Source organism: Etheostoma cragini, chromosome 4, assembly GCF_013103735.1.
Source record: "Etheostoma cragini isolate CJK2018 chromosome 4, CSU_Ecrag_1.0, whole genome shotgun sequence".
NCBI classification, from domain to species: Eukaryota; Metazoa; Chordata; class Actinopteri; order Perciformes; family Percidae; genus Etheostoma; species Etheostoma cragini.
The window spans coordinates 23,089,457-23,108,867 of NC_048410.1; the positions used below are offsets into that span (position 1 = coordinate 23,089,457).

General features: G+C 42.4%; 1 protein-coding gene across 1 annotated transcript in view; it reads right to left on the reverse strand.

Annotated features, from left to right (window-relative positions):
- LOC117943335 (plexin-A2-like) overlaps nucleotides 1-19,411 on the reverse strand; it is a 79,743-nt gene that overhangs the window by 33,560 nt on the left and 26,772 nt on the right. Inside the window, exons 4-11 of the mRNA XM_034869415.1 lie at nucleotides 16,970-17,104; nucleotides 11,182-11,282; nucleotides 8,376-8,499; nucleotides 6,924-7,077; nucleotides 6,267-6,363; nucleotides 2,331-2,445; nucleotides 1,373-1,573; nucleotides 225-321 (exon numbers count right to left, since the gene is read on the reverse strand). Coding sequence (XP_034725306.1) covers nucleotides 225-321; nucleotides 1,373-1,573; nucleotides 2,331-2,445; nucleotides 6,267-6,363; nucleotides 6,924-7,077; nucleotides 8,376-8,499; nucleotides 11,182-11,282; nucleotides 16,970-17,104 — 1,024 coding nt within the window. The remainder of the gene's footprint in view (nucleotides 1-224; nucleotides 322-1,372; nucleotides 1,574-2,330; nucleotides 2,446-6,266; nucleotides 6,364-6,923; nucleotides 7,078-8,375; nucleotides 8,500-11,181; nucleotides 11,283-16,969; nucleotides 17,105-19,411) is intronic.

Below are 19,411 nucleotides of genomic sequence, written 5' to 3' on the forward strand. Positions count from 1 at the left end.
CCAAGAGCAGTTTTGAGAGCCAAACCGAGCAAATATGAAGATTCACCCTTGAACCCTCCGGGCACACAAATAATTGGGTGCCTTTCTGAAAACACTCCTTGCTATTGTGAACTTTCTCTTAAGGCCTTTTGGGAGCCTTGAAGCGGTCTCTATGACCCATCTATCCTCTGTGGATTGAGTGCTTTACACTTCTCTGGCCTGGCAGTGATGGATGGCAGAGGCACCTTTAATCTTCTCGGGATTGTCGATGATGAAATTGCCGTTCCATACAATGGAGAGGTCCACTGCCAGGTCACTGATCTTCACACCCTCGTACATGTACTGAAAAGAAGAAATAGAGAGTGAGGAATTGTGCGGTAAATGGATCCAGAGAGCCAGAGAAAGTCAAAGCTAGACAGAGGATAAAAAAAGGTTAAAAAAAAAAATACAGAGAGAAAGACAGAGTGGAGGAATATGAGAAGATGAAAGGGCAGCAGAGAGACAAGGCTTTTAACCATCTGTCATTTCTGCCATGGTTGTCTGCTCCTCTCCTCTTTGACATGTGGGGACGCAAACCCTGGCTGAGGTGGCCAATCATCCACATCTGAGGAAAATGGCCTTTTCATTCATTGTCACAGAGTAGCAATGTACGCTTTGCATGGAAATTTAGCCTGTGACTTGCATCATGCAACAATAATCTCCTGTATTAATCCCAAACCTGTTTGAAAAACATCACTAACCCTAACCTATAGGTGGTAGTCAGACAAGATGCTGCTTAATAGACAAGCAAGTGTCCTTTTCATCCTTTTCCTTCCTTCCTTGCTTTCTTACCTGTTTATTATGACAAAATGACTTCACGTAAACATAGACACCCACTTTTTTAAGCCAATTGGCGTGTTATCTGTACACATTTTGAGCTAGTTGCGTGTATGTCTATGCTCTATACAGTTGGACGTAAATATCACAAGAAGAAAGCAACTGGCTTTAGTAAAAAAAAGAAAGTGACGGTTGAGTTTAGAAAAACGTGACACGACCCCAACCAACCTTCCTACGTGGATTTTCGCCCACCCATACTACTTGCTACGTAGTATGGCAAGTACTACTTGGAGGCCAAACGGCATAGATAAACACGCTAATGAACATACAACCTGGCGTGTCATACATACACCATCTCAGTTTCAGATCAGTCTTCACTGTAAGTATTCTTTCTCTCACATGCTTTCCACCTTTCCTCATCACTTTTACTTTACCTTTCCTCTACTTTCTTTTAGTATGCTCAACACCTCAGGCGATATTCACTGATGCACCCTATGTACCTTGCCTACACAGCATCCAAGCTGTCTGCCTCATTTGACAGCTGTGAGACTCCCACTGGGAGTGTTTGAGGTCATACCGAGCTGTTCTGGCACTGCACGCTGGTGCTGTTGAAGCGCAGCGCCGTGACACGGTGGCTGACACCCTGCACATGCACCACACACTCATAGCCCCGCTGGCCTGACTGGGGCTGGGGAAGGTTTCTGGCCCTCAGGGTGATGGGTCGGACCTCCCCGGCCGGAAGAAGAATTTCCCCCGAGTGAAGGAGCTGAGGGCAGTCCTGTGAAAACAACACACACACACACGTAATTGTTCTATTCACAGTGTGAATATTTATGTGTCCCTCTCTACTACGGATGTAGTATAGCTCCCCCCCCACATCATCACATACCCTTCACCATACACAGAGATGGGCCTGGGGAACTTTCCATAAGATCATCTCTTAATTTAAATCAAACCAGCTATTAAGCTAACCAAAATAAACCATGCCAATCTCTAGGTATGGTGAAGGGTGTGTGATGATGCGGGGGTTATTTTAATTCCAAAGGCTAAGGGAACTTTATTAAGAGAACCTAATACTTAACACTGCATCGGAAGTCTCTTTCCCGAAATTCAGCCTTGGTGCGGAATTACAGCCACTAGAGCGAGTCCCACAATGAGCTTTCCTCAGGACGTGCCATTTCTGTGTCGGTAGCTTTAAATGCTAATGAGGAGGGGGGGGCATGTGGAGGACGGGGGTGTGGCTATGACCGTTTGCCTTGCTTCGCTTGTTTGCAAGCAGTATGTCTCTCTCTTTCTCATGGGCAGGCCAAATTCTGTGAGTGGGCAAAGCAGAGCAAGGGGAGGTAACCTTTCCCCTTATGATGTTATAAGGAGCAAGATTCCAGATTGGTCCATCTGACGTTTCATTTTCTCAAAGGCAAAGCACTATACCCAGGGCTCGGTTTACACCTATCGCCATTTCCAGTGTGGTGTGTCACAAGAAACAGATAAATGGTGCTCTGTAGCTGTCTTTATGTTATTGGAATTTGCTGTACCTCTGAGGCGTTGACTCTTCCCTCCTGGAAAGAACAGCTGCTGGGGTCATGGGTGCACAAGTTGCGGTATTTACACCAGTGGCAGCGGAAAGTGCTGTTTACACAGGACAGACACCTGCAGGATGAAAGAACTACATTACTACATGACCAGCAACCGTTTAATATTGCCTCCTGTATATTGAATTGCTTTGCATTCGCGAAGTATGTAGGCTACACATTCCTCTCCTGGGTGAAGGAGGTTGAAAAAGGGAGACTGATGAAGGATCATAGCTTTCTGCTGAGTTTAACAAGGATTATTGGTGCTTCACTCCCCTCCCTGAAGGACATTTACACCTCCCAACTCACCCGCAAGGCAACCACAATTGTGAGTGATGCAAGTCACCCCACTCACAATTTGTTTGATCAACTGCCCTCGGGGAAGAGGTACAGAAGCCTGCGCTCCCGTACCACCAGACTCACCAACAGCTTCATACACCAGGCTGTTAGGATGCTGAACTCTCTCCCCCCTCTCCCCCCTCCACCCTCAGTTACATAACATCCTGGACTTTGGAACCACAATGGCTGCCTTGCACTACTCCAATTGTACACTTGAACACACACTTTGCAACTTGTTGTTGTTGTCCTGTTGTCCTGAAAACACCTCTGAACACATTTCTGCTGCCCTTACATAACTGGCACCACTATGCTACCGCCTGACTTTTGCACTATTATTTTGACTGTCTACTGTATGCATAATTGCACATTTTCAACTCAAATTTTGCTGCTCTTATTTTCTTCATTGTATATGCCTTCTTTTTTTTATTTTTTATATTGTTTACTTGAATGTTATGTTTGTCTGTGGACCTAATTGGTAAAATATGTCTTGTCTAAACCGTGGGATAGAGGGAAACGTAATTTCGATCTCTTTGTATGTCTCGACATGTGAAGAAATTGACAATAAAGCAGACTTTGACTTTGACCATCCCAGTGATGTCTTCGTTTTCTATGCAGGCAGCAATGAAGGGTAGTCTTTTTGTCGTATATGACAATAAATTATTTTAAGTAATTGGAATGGTTCTATGACTTTTTTTGAGTTGAATGATGGTCACCGGCCTCAGCCTCAGGAAGTATCACATGATATAAGGTCTTGTGATGTAACAAATTTCTTCATGGCACTGCACACATACACCCATTCAGGAACTGGCTAACAAGGTAGCAATGGAGCTTTTTACACTATCCTCGTGGCTGAGCAGGCAAAACAAGAAGCAGAAAGCTAAGAAAGCATTTTTGGAGGAACGGGGAAAGAGAAAACGGAAGACTGACCGAGCGAGGAGTCAGACACAACTAAACATAACAGCTGCCAAATATGTATTCCGAAGCTGTAGGGAGAGCTCTATAGAGAAACCTGCAAGAAATAAGAAAAAAAACTGCATAGCGCCCATTTAAGTCTTTGCAAGTGTCCCTGTCATTTAAAACCCTTTTAAAGCCATTCAAATTAAACAGAGTTATATACAAAAACGTAGAGGTCATACAGTGTCCTTGTTCTAAACTTTTTATTTCATAAATCTTTTTTTTTTTACCTTTCCAGTGGGGACCATGAGTTGCCTCATGTATGCTAAATGATAGATATGACCTAATCAATTCATTAGAAACAGAGGAAGAGAGGGGGAAGGTGAGATACAGTAAGGCCGTCTGGATCTACTCTTCACAGAGACAAAGAAGGAGAATTAAACAGCTTGATATGGAGTCTTCACCATTGAAATAAATCATATCTTCCCAACCTGACTGCAGCATACATTAACAGAAATACATTGTTTTCAAAACAATGTTTTTAACTTTTTTAAATACAACAGTATCAAACTATCAAAGTCCACTCTCATGAATTTGGTCATGCAATAAGATGACACCGTGAGGAAACTATAAAACCACTAGCAGCACTCCAATACTGTGGCTCACAGCAAGCTACAAATGCCAATAAATGTAGTGCAGCACCATTACATTTTTATATTAATTAGCTGCCTAGGGCCAGTATGGACATAAAAGAGTGTGTGTGTGTGTGTGTGTGTGTGTGTATGTGTGTGTGAATTCTGGGGGTTGGGTATTAATAGAACCGGACTGTCAGGGAGCTGCAAACACTGGATAATTAATTATGGAGGGTGATGTGATGGTGGTATAGAGGAGGTGGAGGAGGTGGTGCTGAGTTAGGAGTGTGTTTGGTCTGAAATATTAATGACAGGGGTTCACAGGGTCACTCTGCAGCTAATGGAGGCCGTATTGGTGTGGGGCGGATGTGATGAGCTTCCAACTGTTTCTTTCTAATGGCTTAATATGGTTATATAGGGGCATTTATGTTGCAGTTAAACAATAGATGGCATGTAGTCACTGTGAGCTAATTCCCAGGGTTTGGCTATGAATAAACCATTCAATAGGGAACCTTGAGGCTCAAAACCTACCCCGAGCAAGCTTTCTTTCTATTAGACAAGTAACGTTACATGCAAAGCATGTGAACTATACTGTGATATTGTGGTTTTAGCTGGCTAATTTTAGCTTGGTCGCTAACTTGGACAAACTGCTGGCTAGCAAACATAGCAAAATACTTTCTTGAGTGTATAATGTCAGGTTATTCTGCTAGACTCCCAAGGGTGATCTGACTGGTAAATTTGTAAGCTTGCCATTTTCAAAGAAGTTTATCAGCCAATGTCACGAAACAACCAACACTAGATCAATGCCACGCAGCTAAGATACAGCTAGCTGGCTAACCCTTAGCTTCGTGCGATTGTTTTAGCTGATGCCCAGGATGCTTACCAGAATGTGCGCGAGTAAAAGGAACAGGATGCTGACCGCAGTTCACCTAACCAGTGTCAATAATAATAAGGATTTTTGGAAATCCCACATAGTACCTTTAAAGGTTGTTTCAACTCTCAGTAGCCTCAAAATACAGAGAATGTTTATTTCCCTTACTCGTCTTACTGTGCCATTCAGAATGTGGATGAAAAAGTAAAAATTTCATGAATTTCATTTCAGGTCTTTCAAGAAACTTATTCAACATTGTGCCATTTTACCTTTTAGGAGATTCAATTCATGAAGTTGCTGATTTGCAGACATCTTTTAAAGCTGACAAATGCCACTAATTGGCATTCATCCTAATAAGAGTCACCTTTGTAGCAATGATTGTAATTGCTATTCACATAAAAACACTCAGTCATAGTTTAATGTGACGATAAATGCAGTTGACATTAGCACAATGGCTCAAAGTCAAAGCAGCTTCCCTGCCCAGTCAGAAAGAGCTTGTATTGGTAAGAAAAAAACAGATGAGTATTAAAAATAAGGCCTCCTTAATTTACATTATTTCATCCACCCTCAAGGCACAAGAGCAACGCTAAAAATCCAAAAATGGTCAAGACAAACAATTCTCTGGTGGGGCCACTTGGGACAAAGTCAAGGCAGAAAGGAGTGTGTGTGTTTGAGTCTATTCAGGGGGCCTCGGGGACTGCTGACCTACGAATACAGCGAAGCACACTCAATTACACAAGAAATACTGCTCTACCAACACTGCAGGTCTACTAAGCAGTTTCCAGGTGTGACTATGAATAAGGTATTGGATTAAAAGAGCATAAATGCTTTGGGTATTAAAAAATATATAGAGATCAGTGAGTATTTTTCAGAAACTGACAGAAACACTGTAGCTATTTGTATTTAAAGCCAAAAGCAGTAAGCCCACACACCAGTTTAAGCAAAGTCGCAACAAACAGGCCATGGCAAATGCATCATGTTGATTTAAATTAAACCTGACAGATAAATTGAACTCAGAGGTTATCTAACAGCCCAATCTTAAGTGGAATTGTGAGCATCAGTACATCATTGCCCTAAGTTAAGTCGTGCTCCTTCATTTATTGAACAAATCAAAGTATGTGTGGTTGAGGGGGGGATGGGCTTGGCAGTGGCAGCTGAACTCACGTTTGATGGGTACTGCAGTTGTAGAACTTCACTTCTGTGCTGGCAACCATTTGACCCGTCTCCTTTGAGTTCAGACGGAGCTCTACGCCAGCCCAGTCTGAGAGAGAGAGAGAGAGAGAGAGAGAGAAAGAGAGAGAGAGAGAGAGAGCGAGCGAGAGCATAATTAGTGAAAGGACGGCGAGAGGGAATTAATAATATGCAGGAGAGTTGATGACAGAGAGAGCGGCCGTAAAAAGAGACCGAGAGAAAGAGAGAGAGAGAGAGAGAGAGAGTAAGTAACAGAGAGACAAAATAGATGGGGGAAAGAACGAAAACAACGAACGAAAAGAGGAGGTCAAAATGAGAAAAAAATTGGAATACTTTTATCACACTTCTGTAAAGAGCCACCTGGTGTCTGCGTCACTGCAAGGGCGTATTGCTGTTGTCGTGGGAATGCCTTCAGTCAGAAACTTCAATTGAAGGATTACTGTGTATGCTCTGAGAAAATTCTACTGCTCCTGGGTACTTATCAAACTCTTTAGATAAACAAAAAATGCAAGGTGGTCCATCTGTTTTTCACCTCACACTGGCATCACCATTACTCTGTATATTTAAGATGTACTGTATATAACTTTATTTTTTAATGTGTTTGTTTTGATACATGATATCTGAGCTCACCTTGTCCTTCTGGTATCTGAGGGACCTCCTTCCCAGCCGGGGACAGACACATAACCCTGTTCCCGTTGACATGACCCTCCACCTGGGGCTGCTGGCCAAATGAGCAGGAGATTCCGGCAGAAAGGTCTGGAACGTTATTCACCTCCAGCAGAAGCTTAAAAGAATTGGAGAGGGAAAAGATTTAATGTGCCGAACTTGGCCTGGTGCATTGGCACATGTATGGAATTCTGTGATGCTTTAAAAATAAAATCAAGATTATAGAAATAGTTCAACATATGGGAAAAATATGTTTATTTGTTTTCTTGCCACACTTGGCAGCTGTGGCTCAGTGGTAGAGTGGTTGCCTGCCAATTGGGAGGTTGGTGGTTTGATCCCTGGCCCAAAGTGTCCTTGGGCAAGACACTGAACCCCAAGTTGCCCCCGAAGCTGCGCATTGGAGTGTGAATGTGTGTGAATGTTTACCTAATGAGCGGACGGCACCATGTCCGGCAGACTTGGCCACAGTGTATACAGTAGTTGTTAAGACTAGAAAAGCGTTATATAAATACAGTCCATTTATAGCTAACCGTTAAATGTGAAGCTTGGACTAGAAGGTAGTTAGCTTAGCACTCCCTGTTCAAATACTAGAAACAAGGAGAAATTGATTTTGTTGCCTCTGTCTCTGCCTAAAGGCAACACACTCTGCCTATCAGCACTTCTTAAACTCACAAATTTACACATTAAATCGTGTTTGTGTAATCCATTTTGAGGCTGAACTGTAAATACGGCAAAATTTACTCCAAAAGATTATTGCTCCTGGCTAAGAAATAGTCCTGCAGACAACCCCCTTAATCTGTTGTTTTTACACTTAAGGATTAAACAAATGAGAAAAAAATGTTAATTAGTGATTTTAAGAGGTGCTGGTAGGCAGGGTTTGTTATGTTTGGACAATGCCAGGCCAGCCTCTTCCGCTGTTACTTTGTGTAAAGCTAAGCTAGCCAGCTGTTAGCTCCAGCAGCAACAAATACACAACAACAACAAACAGATAGAGAGTAGTATTAATCATTCAACTCTCGGCAATAAAAGCCTGTTAAGTGTATTTCCCTAAATGTCAAACAATTCCCTTAAAATAACTAATAGCTCCTACTGTACTTTCCTCCGTTGTGCTCTTGGCTAATGTACAAAAACTGTTGAATTAAGCTTTTAGGAAATACAATCAACCTTTCGGCATATGCATCAGGGATGCTGACACAGTAGCTGACAGCCGCAAAAACAACTCCCACCTTTTTCTGAACATTTGTCCCCGCAGTACATGGGTTTTCAAAATATAGAGAGTGTCTTACTAGGAGAATTAATCTTCTATGCTTATACTTACTGTACATGTGGCTGTACAAGGCTACTCTCAGTGATTGCTCGTAAACATTGGGAGTGGAGTGACAGAGCAGTGATTGGTGTAATGATAAGCAGACTCACAGGGACACTATGTGCTGAGACAGCAATGCTGTCCGGGTGAGCGATAACCTTCACACAGCGGTCAATGTCCGTGGCGAAGCGGAATGTCTCCTCCGCCCTCAGACACAGATCCCTCCTCGAGCACCTGTGGAGCATTAAATATGCACAGTATGTAACAGTCCCGCAAGTTAAGTGATGAATTACATACTGAAATATCTCAAACTACTACATGTATAGCCATGGAAGTGTGTGCATACGTACATGATACCCAGAGGATGAATCCTACCTACTGAATTACGATCCTGTGCCTTTCCGTCTGGCGCCACCATGAGGTTCACATTTTCAGTTTTTAGTGAAATATCTCAACTATCGGGGATTGTCATTAAATTTGGTACGTTTTCTGGGTGAATTTCAATTATTGTGGTGACGTTTCATCTTGCGCCATTGGTTTAGGAATAAAAACCTGCAAAACTACCGGTAAGCCGCCACTTTACTTTGTGCTAGGTGCTAATGAGCAAATGTTCACATGCTAATGTTAAACCAAGATGGTGAACACGGTAAACATTATACATTTTAAACATCGGCTAGTTAGCATGGCTGTAGAGACCTATTAGCGTTACATTTGTACATCAACAGCATGAAAGTAAAGCTATTGGTGAATGTCATGTCTGAATCAAAGCTGAGGAGACATCTGTAGTGATCGAAAAGTCTTCCCTGAATCTAAGTACAACATATGGACACATTATAGATATTACATTCATTTCTTTATTTAATTCTTTATTTTAAAAACAGGACAGGACAGATGAAGACATGAAAGGGGAAAGAGAGGAGGGAATAACATGCAGAAAAGGGTCTCAGGTCGGAGTCGGACCCAGGCCCGCTGCATTGAGGAGTAAACCTCTATATATGGGCGCCTGCTCTACCAACTGACTTATCTGGGCGCCCGATACTACATTCATTTCTAAAGCTGTGTAGAACTTTTCTTTTTTAACATGACCAAAAAATAGGATTGTCCATGTTTAGACTGTTTTTGGTCATGGTCGACTCCTGCACATGGTTTTCAGTCAGCTCGGTCAGATTCCTCCCTTCACATTTGTACTGTGCTTCTCTGCAGAGCACGTTACACCGAGTGCACCAGTAGAATACACTTTAGCTCCTGGATCCAACAGGCAATTAAAAGTAAGAAGTGACGGGGTCGACACCATAGTGCGACCTTAAGTAAAATAAAAGTACATTCATAGTAATGACAAGGGGTAGTAGAAAGGAATTTTTAAAACGTTGAGCAATTTGTCCAGTGTTCCAAAATGGGGATTTGTTGATGAGATGGTTGTAATGTGGTTGCGTGACACTGATTCATTTGAAAGTTTTCTTATATGAGTTAGGTTTGTGCAGGCTCCGATAGCAACAGGCATTACAAAGAACAAGAGTCTCTCAGCTGTAGACTAAAATTCACAATGGCAAACTTTGGCTGTACACCATCATCTCTTTCTTTTAAATGTGTAATGCGCACAGCGAGGGGAGAGGGTACTTAATAGACTCAGAGATGTTGCTGAGGGGGTGGCACCTCCTGAGAGAGCTCAAAGAGCACTGAGGCCTCTGCTGTAATTACACCACAATATGAAGGCGGAATAGAAACGCTGTGAGAGCTGATGCTAGCTGGGCTCCTTGAGGCGGACTAGAGCCACAAAACTATAGTCAGTCATCTTCTGACCGCTCATCAACCAAAGTGGCTCGGGAAAAAAGGACACCTTTCATGTCAGATTGTTTTTTTTTCATGGCCTTTTATTTTGCTTCTTTTATTCACCACGTTTTGTCTGATGGAGCAATTTGTTCCCTTTTTGTCAAGCTTTGTGCCTGTTGAACTACGCACACACACACACGCATAGTGCCAGGGGTGAGATCCTTACCCTCCATGAGAGTCATTCAGAGGCTAGAAAAAGACCCCAATCAGGATTAAATAGACAGAAAAATAAAGTAGCCTCCTTCTGCAATGTGAGGGATCATGATTGACTTTGGGGCTACTTGAGGGAGCAGCAGCCTATCTGTTCACTGATAACTGTAAGGCATTAACTGGGCATTAAAATGGGTCTTGCCGACAAAGTCAGCACTTTGGGGGAAAAAGGAAAAACAACTGCTTAATGAGGTAATTTGGATTAAGACGAAACAAAAATGTTTCTTCTCATTTCACTGGCGATACACTGAGAGCTGCAATTTAAATAATGCTGATCATCGTCAAGATATTGCTCGCCAAAATGCAGACGTCATACGATGAGACGGGTAAATCCCCGGCTGAGGTCAGCTTCAAACACAGCGGCTGGTTCAGAAACACAGCGTTTTAATCTCACGAATCCCCTTTGCTCCATATCGAGGTATAATGCAAGCTAACCCAGGGGTCAGATAATTAAGATGGAAGGGATAAGCTTGCTCTGTCAGGTCCAAAATGGTCCCCGGGTATGTAGAGGTGCAGTTGGACTGACAGGCTAATCCCTCCACCATTAACACCAGTTGTCCTCGTCATCTGGCGGGCGTGTAGTTTCTGCTGTCCTGAATAGCGCTATTTAAGAGGGATCACACTATCCAACAACCACTTCTGGATTTCCGTTTGACCCGCCAGCTGTTGATAATGGTGACCTCCAGGGAGCACAATATCTTTGTTATATTAAATCGCATGAGCATGTGCTCAGCTTTATTTATGGCTTTCTACGTGCTGTTTGGTAAACAGTTATGTTCTGGTTTTAATCCCTCGGCTGTGATGTGTGTAATTGAGCATGGGAGAAGATCATAGACTGTAACAGTCTATGGAGAAGATTAGGAAAAAAAGACTCACATGTTGTACAGGACACACCAGCCACAGTGGGGGTCCCCAGAGCTCAGGCACTCAGCGCATGTTCCATACTGCTCACAGGCCTCCACGGGGACCTGGGCCACCTAAACCGGAGGAAGGACAGGGAGGGTTTTTTGATTGATTGACATTTTGATGAAATAATAAGCAGTTCTGATGAGGAGAGACCGTTTCATCATGTTGTATATTTTGCTATATATGGAAGCTTCATCACAGCTCAGAGTGCGGAATATTTCAGAGGAAAACCACTTTGACACCGGTTTGCAACATGCAGCATTGTGGTTCTGCCCACATGAGGAATTTTTAGATTTTTCTTTTGTCCTCAGATGTCAGAAAGCACATGATGTGACACTACAACCATTTGAGAAGCATTTCTGCACCAATATTCTTAACTTTTCTTTAAAAAAAAATTCATAAACAATGTTCTTGCATTGGTAAAGCACGGAAACTTGTAGACTCCTGCAATAGTAATTACACTGTTAGCACTCACTCATCATTCACTCACTCACTCACACACACACACACACATACACACAAACTGACAGACAGATAGGCAGCCATACACTCCACTACTGCTGCCACTTCCATGCATGGATGTCTGGCAAAGCGTAAGCTCTCCATTAGCTGCTGAGGCACTGCTGTCACACGGCCAGCACCACCCCTGCATACAAAACCAGGTTTGGAACTGCACCCGGTTATTTTATACTTTGTTATTATTCAATGTCTGGACGTATGATGCAAGCAATTTCCTGATGTAAGCAATCCCAAATGAAGAGTGGATTATGGATTAGAGTGTCTCCGGGGCTCCTGATAGCATAAGTGGGTGCTCTCTCAGGTCTGTGTTGGCAAAATGGATTATCTGCTGCTCCCTATGAAAGAACTTTCTCTTTTTTTCCCCCAGCAGTTCAAAACCCATTCGGTGCATTCCATTAGCAAAATGATTTTCTAGCGTGGGAGGGGCAGTAGTTTTAAGTCCATATCTGACGAAGTGGGAATAATCCATGAATTGTTGTGGGCTGGAGCTGGTCTAAACTAACAGTCGGTCCGTGGCCGTTAGGCATCGTGACCTTTACAAGGGGAGAGCTATGGATCTTCTGCTTTCCGCGAAGAATCAAATGTGATGCTCTCGCTGCACATCAGCGTTGATTTGTTCAGTAGAACTGGCAAGAGTAAGAATGTGCTGTGTTGAATCCAAAGAAAGTCAAAAGACATGACCTCAGGTTATACTGTATGTTCACAAGGTCTAAAAAGCATCGCAGCTCCGCATGTGAATCCGCATCAGCCTGCATTATATTTTTTTCACATTGGTTTAAGATGATGATGATGGAGTATTTTGCCTTTTATTGGATTGCGACAGTTAAAGTACAGGTCAGAAGCGTCATAAAACACCCAACAAAGGTCCCCGGCCAAAATCAAAGTGGGAACTCTCCTGTTAAATGGATCTTAACCACCAAGATGTCGATGTTAGTAAAACACTAAAGATGACAGACTATGGCCTGAAGAATTAGGGCTGAATCAAATCCTCTCTGACAAAGGTAGCAGTCCAAAGTACGTTGACATTTATATTAATGCAATTTACTAACAATCCAGCCTTTAAGATGCCTTTAATTAACACAATTACAATTTTCCACAAGCCCTGGACCACCACAGATTAAGAATTCTGCAATTCAAGAGACGTCACTAGTCCAGACCTGGCTGTAACAATAGGCTGTGTTATTTAAGCAGCAGAGATCACAGCTATAAAGAGTAATTTTTTTTATATTACATTATTTTGAGCTCTGGTGGGTATAATCGGCAAAGCAGAAAGTTACAAGTACCCGAGCTGCTGCGGTGGTGAATTTCCAAGTGAGACTTCACTTCAAATATCAAGTATGAGTAGAATAGAATATGGACAGTAAACCACAAGAAAGAAAGTAAATGAAATGCTAAATGAGAGACTGCATTGAGCCATGGAAACTATTGTCGTGCAGGTGTTTCTTTCAGTGTCCAGCCAATGACGGTCACTATATAATATATCTTATAAATGTAAGGATACAAGGCGTTGTTCTTCCTCCCAACTCGTCATATACGGATGCTTAGTCAGTGGCCCTAAGCGTCAAAGTGTGACGCTCCCCGTACCGCTCTAGTGTTCGTTTTGCGCGTGCAGGGCTGCCTTAAGTGGCTTTAGTAATTATGACGGTTTAGTAATTATGTTGGATCGAGATATGTGGTGATGAGTTTAAATACGCAGTATAATCTACAATAAATGGATCTATCGTCTTTCTACAATCGTGGATCACTAAATTAAGCCCTCAGTCTCAGATTATGTCCAATGTACTTTAGAATCCTCATTAGTAATTAATTAGTATTTGCTCATCAAGCTTCTGTTTGTCTTGTCTTCTTTGAGATCATTTATTCAGGAGAAACTGATCATTTAAAGCAAACACAGAAAACTGATGAAAACCTCACGCTCCAGAGAGGCGGCATCTCAGTCTGGCTCATCATGGATTGTATCATGGCAGACCTGGATAATCATGTCCACTTTTCCAGCTTTGGGAATTACAAAATCCTTATCTTTTCACAACATCTGAGATGCTCTTACACTAATGTAGCTCAGCGTAAATTCTTTCAGGAAGACCTCGATGCACTCCTAAATCACTACAGCTGTTATCATAATAAATGTACATTTTTTAAAGCTGTGTATAACTGTCGCATATCTGCAACTAGTCTCTCCTGATTGAAATGTAGCTCAGTGTAGGTTCTATAAGGAAGACCTAACTCTTAATCAATGTTCTATCTAACTCAAATCAGCTGTTGGAGGCGTTTACCTTCCTGCTAAACCAATCAGAATCATAGACAAATTTCAAGGGCCAATCAGAGTCCCAACCCTGTTTTAAATCCGTTTCCCCCTTTGCTATCAGTTGTCGTTGCAGGCAAAGAGTGCAACCCTCCACCCCCCCTTCCACCTCCACTCCAGTCATCTACTCCAGCTGACCGGTCCGGAGCCTCCTTCGGTCTGGTCTTCGGGCTCCTTCGTCACCGCCGGTGTCTAGATTCCGTAAGGGGGGCTGATGGTTCTCTACCCCTAAACATAAATTCAAAATATAGCAATGGAGTCTAATTGCCAAAGATTTTGTACATTTTATTGAGCTGTAAAATAAACCAATGGGTATATATGGAAGTAGTAGCTAATTTTAAAGAATTAGAAGATTTTATGTAGATGTTTAGATGTTTCCGTTAAAATCAACAACAAATAGCAATACATGTGGGACCGATCTTTAGTAGGCTATATGTAATGTTGCAATAACCAGTAAAATAACTCCTGCCAACCCAGGTCAAATAACACCTGAACACCACTTGCTGGGATTCAGAGTTCTTCAAAATCAGTTATAAAGCTAAAGTTAAAATATAGTTAAAACTGCTGATAAATGGTTGTAATATTCATTGTCTGTAGTTCAATATAAACTTGACTGTACCTAATTAATCGTATCAATTCCAGCAGTGGAAACCACTGCTGTAGAGCCCTCTTACCTACAGATGAGAGGGGGAAGACAGATATGGAGAGCTAGAGAGAAACAAAGAAGTGGATTGGTGGGATTTCAAGCAATTATTCTACACTTTACAGAGTGTCACTTTGAGAGGTCGCCTTGGAAAAACCCTGCAGCAGTTTCCCCTTTTCTCTAAGGTTTAAATCCTTCAGCCATCATTTCACAGACAGACGAGTGACATTCAGTGAGGTTATTGTGTGTTTGGATACCGCATTCCTATTCTTAGAAATCATCAAACTAAAGGCACACAGTGAGGAAAAAAGATTAACTGCTGTGAAGATTTTCTTTTCTTTCATATCAATAATGGTTCCCAAATGGAGTTTTCATGCGGACACAGACACAAGCACAAGTATCCTCACACACACACACACACACTGATTCCCTCTTTTTTCTCCTCACTCTTCATCATCATGCTAACCCTGCGTGTTTCACTCGGCAGGAGACAGAGAGGCTCATTGTTATTCCACAAGGGTCGGCTGATCTCAGCCAAATCTGTCTGTGCCTCGCTCCTCATTTCACATCATTCCTGTATTGTTTGGCTCCCAGGAATCCGAAAATCTCTCATCTCTGGGATCTACTAGAAAATGTGGGAAATCTGTGAGTGAAGCCCTCTCCCTGGGGGATTCCGCACCCGAGCCGAGTCTGAAGGGAGAGCTGAGCAAAGATGGAGAGGGAGACGGAAAGAGGAAGGCTTTACTTTGCTCCGAGCTCCTGAGGGCTACAAAGCCAAAGCTGTTCTAATATTGAAAGAAAATGCCTGGCCGAGTTGCGTTTTAGTTTCTGCTCGGTTATTATGTGTCACCGGAGGCGGAGTGAAGAGAGTAGCCGTGAAGCCCTCCTTGAAGGAAGCGTGTGTCTCCTTGAACGACCAGAGCTCATCAATAAGTGATGTTCTGTCTCTTCCAGTCTATCACACAGAAGGCAGAGCTGCCTTGATTTGTTTCAGAAGACAGTATCCCACACAATAGTGCCTCTATTCTGTCTCACTCTTCAGATGACATCTTTTGTTTTGTAAACATAACGCTTTTATCAATTTTTGGACTGTTTTTCAAGCTTACAGAAAATAGTTTTGGAGTTGCTCAGAAATAACTGACACCAAATGCACTTTGCCTATCTGTCCTGTGACTCTGGCTCAACACATTCCAGCAGTCAGAAGACAACTGGGAGCAGTGATAGGGGCGCTTTCTTTTTGTTTTTTTGGCTGCACTGACACCTAATCCCATTTCACAGTGCCATGCAGCTGCGCCAAAATAATCACTTGATGGGAGTTGAAAGTGATTACCACTGTTCACTCTTATCTCCAATGAGTGCAGAGAATGACGTCCAACAACAACAACTGCTCGCCTCTGTGATGCCGGGCCAAGTGAGGAGCAAACGAGAGGGGGGGGACACAGCCACATAGAACATGCCCCTAATGTTTTTTATGGGACGTGGGTGTGTATGTGTGTGTGTGTGTGTGTGTGTGTGTGTGTGCGCCATGTACAAAAGATGCATGCCCTTGTAAGTTGATTCGCATGGATAAGTAATTAGAACAGTGGTCCATCCCGTTACACACAGCCTGCATATTTAACAATCCCTACTGTAGACATGCAGCTTGGGAATGTTTGGGAGTTGCCACATTGTAGTTTGGGGATAAGTCATAATTATCTGGTCGGATTCCAAATAAATGGCATTAATTTATTATCTAACATAAATTAATGTTTTTGATTTAAAACAGTTTTTCTGCTCATTCCTGATCCGTATGCAAAAACAAGGCTAACTCTAAAGCTGGTATCCGTGCAGAAACAAGCCAAACATTTCTTTTTGCAATATCCTGATAATCTGGATCCAATCAAATCCACAGAAAATAGGATTGGCTCATGACTCATTTACTTATTTTTTGTAGCTATATACACATGTAAAAACTATACTTAGTGTTTTCCTGTACAATTTTCCCAATGGCCCAAATGTTTCCATGCTGTAGCTTTTTCTACCAGGGCCCATTGGGTCATGTCACTCCCTCTCTCTCCCCGGTCTTTTCTGTCCGTCTCTCTCGCTATCACAGTAGAAGCAGAAATGCCGAAATAAAATAACAGCTACATGTACAGTTTCTAGCTCAAGGACATGTCAGCATAGCAAACGCTTGCTGTCACAGGGGCATGAACTCGGAGGACTTTCAGCTGAAGGACCGTCTCGCTACTCACTACATCACTCTGCCGCTTAGCGTTTCTCCTGACAGCAGCAGCTAAATGAGGGCGTTCCCTCACCTGATTGTCAGACATGACATAGAGAGAGTTCCTGTCCAGGGAGAAGGCCATGTCCCGGAGGATGGGGCTGCTATCCTTCATCACGGTCACTGTCTCGTACAGCACTCCTCCTTCCAGAGGACCGTCCACTCTGATCTGCAGAGACAGAGACAAATACAGAGACAGAGAGACAGTGAATTCTAGCTGCAGGACACAGTGACTGATAGTTACTGTACTTTTAGTAGATTGGCATCTGTTGTTGATTGTGTATCGATTTAGTATGCCTAGTACGCTTCCTTTCGCATCTGTATGCAAGCTGCCACTTTCCTTTTTGGAGGGAAAATATTCTTAATGAGAGCATTAGCATGTTTTCAGTTTGATGACTGAATTTCAATTTTAGCTTTATTTCTTGCTTCAAATGGTTATAAAACTTGTATTCACTTTGGTGGATACTGTAATGCCTAACACTCCTGGTCATTTCAGTACATTGTGAAGCAAAAATGTCTATTCACGTTATTTCTCCAGAGTCACCAACGTAGTCTTCTTGTACAAGCCATGTACATTTTTCTCAATAATGAGAAATAGACGTCTAGTTGTATATAAACTCTCCTCCAGTATAGCATTCAATAAGCTCATTAACAGAGAATCTGATAGTGAGCAGATAATATTTTTTACGAAATACATAGATGTCAATATTGCGGCAATATTGTAGGGTTGGCTATTGGTGCTTTCACAAAATAGTTACACAATGAGAGTTTTGATGAATAATCATCAGTAATGTGGAAACAATGTTTAAGTGGGTAAAAGCAATTACTAGAATCTCAACTGAAGACAAGGTTCCGAAAATGAAGCTACATTCAGACCAAACATTGGTGCAAACTCTAGGCCAGTTCAGTGCTCGTGTTTCATTGTTTACCCTTGCAGTGTTTTAAAACTTTCTTGTGGCAAAGTTAGTGATGTTTCCTGTTTACTCTACGAGATTACGGGAAGTCTCCGGTTACATGATTATCTACCGCAGAGTGGCGTGGGGTTGCGTGAACAAATGGAAAAACCTACGTTTGTTACCGGACGCAGGCGTTGTGAACGAGGCCTAACAGCCACGATGCTATAGTTTATGTACTACTATGTAGTTTATAGCCTTAATATGACTTTAGAATGACTTTCAGGCAGCAATGCTTATTTAATGCAAGCATGAAGAACAGATGTCCACTGGTACAGGGTTTTGATTCTCTTCTCCCACCTCTGCCAACAAACAAGACGTGCTGTTGCAGTGAAGCAAACAAATAAGCAGGGCTGTCTTTGTAATAAGTGGCTTACTGATGTCGAAGCTGTCGAAAGGCAGCCTTGTGAAGATGTGAAACTGTTTGTAAAGATGTGTGGCAAGTAAGCTGGAAGACCCTTTATTATTGCTGAAATAAACTACCCATTAGTGTTCGAACTTTTCATCTGCTTACCAAAAAAGACCTCCTTGTTTGTTTGGTTCATATTGCGTAACCATACCCAATGAGCTTTGCACCACAAAAAGACTAGGCAATGCTCCTTACATTTTTTATATCAGAAAAATACCTTGCATCATGCAATGATACTTTGCCACTTGAAATATAAGTCAGAAATGTGAAATGGGGGAGAAAAGTCTGAACAAAGCAGGATAACTAGAGAAAAAAAAAAATCCTTATTAGCTATGCAAACCCAGGTTGAAGCCCTATTTAAATTCCAGGGAGATTGGATCATTAACCATGTGATGCAATTACAGTAAAGCTGAATTAATTTCTCAATCGTATTAATTGAAATGAAAGCAAGATAATGTGGAATTGGAGCAGAGAATTGTGGAAGTGTGGCGATACGTCTGCCTTGTGATCACGCTAGTCTTCGATGCATGCATTCGGACGTGTTTGAACTCGGGCGACTTTGCCCCCCCCCAATCAAATTTGACTGCAGAAGATTTTTGAGTGCGTGCCAGGTCTAGCTCGCACACGTGGTGGCAGAGCCTCAGCACTCGCTCAATGGGGACAGTCAATCAATACAAACTGATTACATGATTGGATCCCCTGGGCACCAAAACTTCATCAATCAATCACGCCTCCACCTTCCTGGCAGCTGTGCCTCTCCAACTGTCAGCTCCACCAGCCAAAAATGAAGAAAGGAGAGAGAAGTGTGTACGTCTGTGTGAGTATATATACACACATACTGGGGAGTTAAAGGCAGGATGGGGTGCCATCTTCCACATACAAAAACACTTAAGTAATGAGCACAATAGTGACATGAGATGGTCTGTTGATTCTGGATCCTAAGAAGAGACTGTCACTCTCATTGGTTATTTCCTCGACACCGTGCACGCACCACACTATCCTTTGAAACAGTTATTTCATAGACAGATTCATTTTTCTCTCTCGCTCATTGTCTGGTGTCTTTTTCTTGCCCTGTCTTTTCTTGCTCCTATTCTTCATCCACCTCCTCCTTATC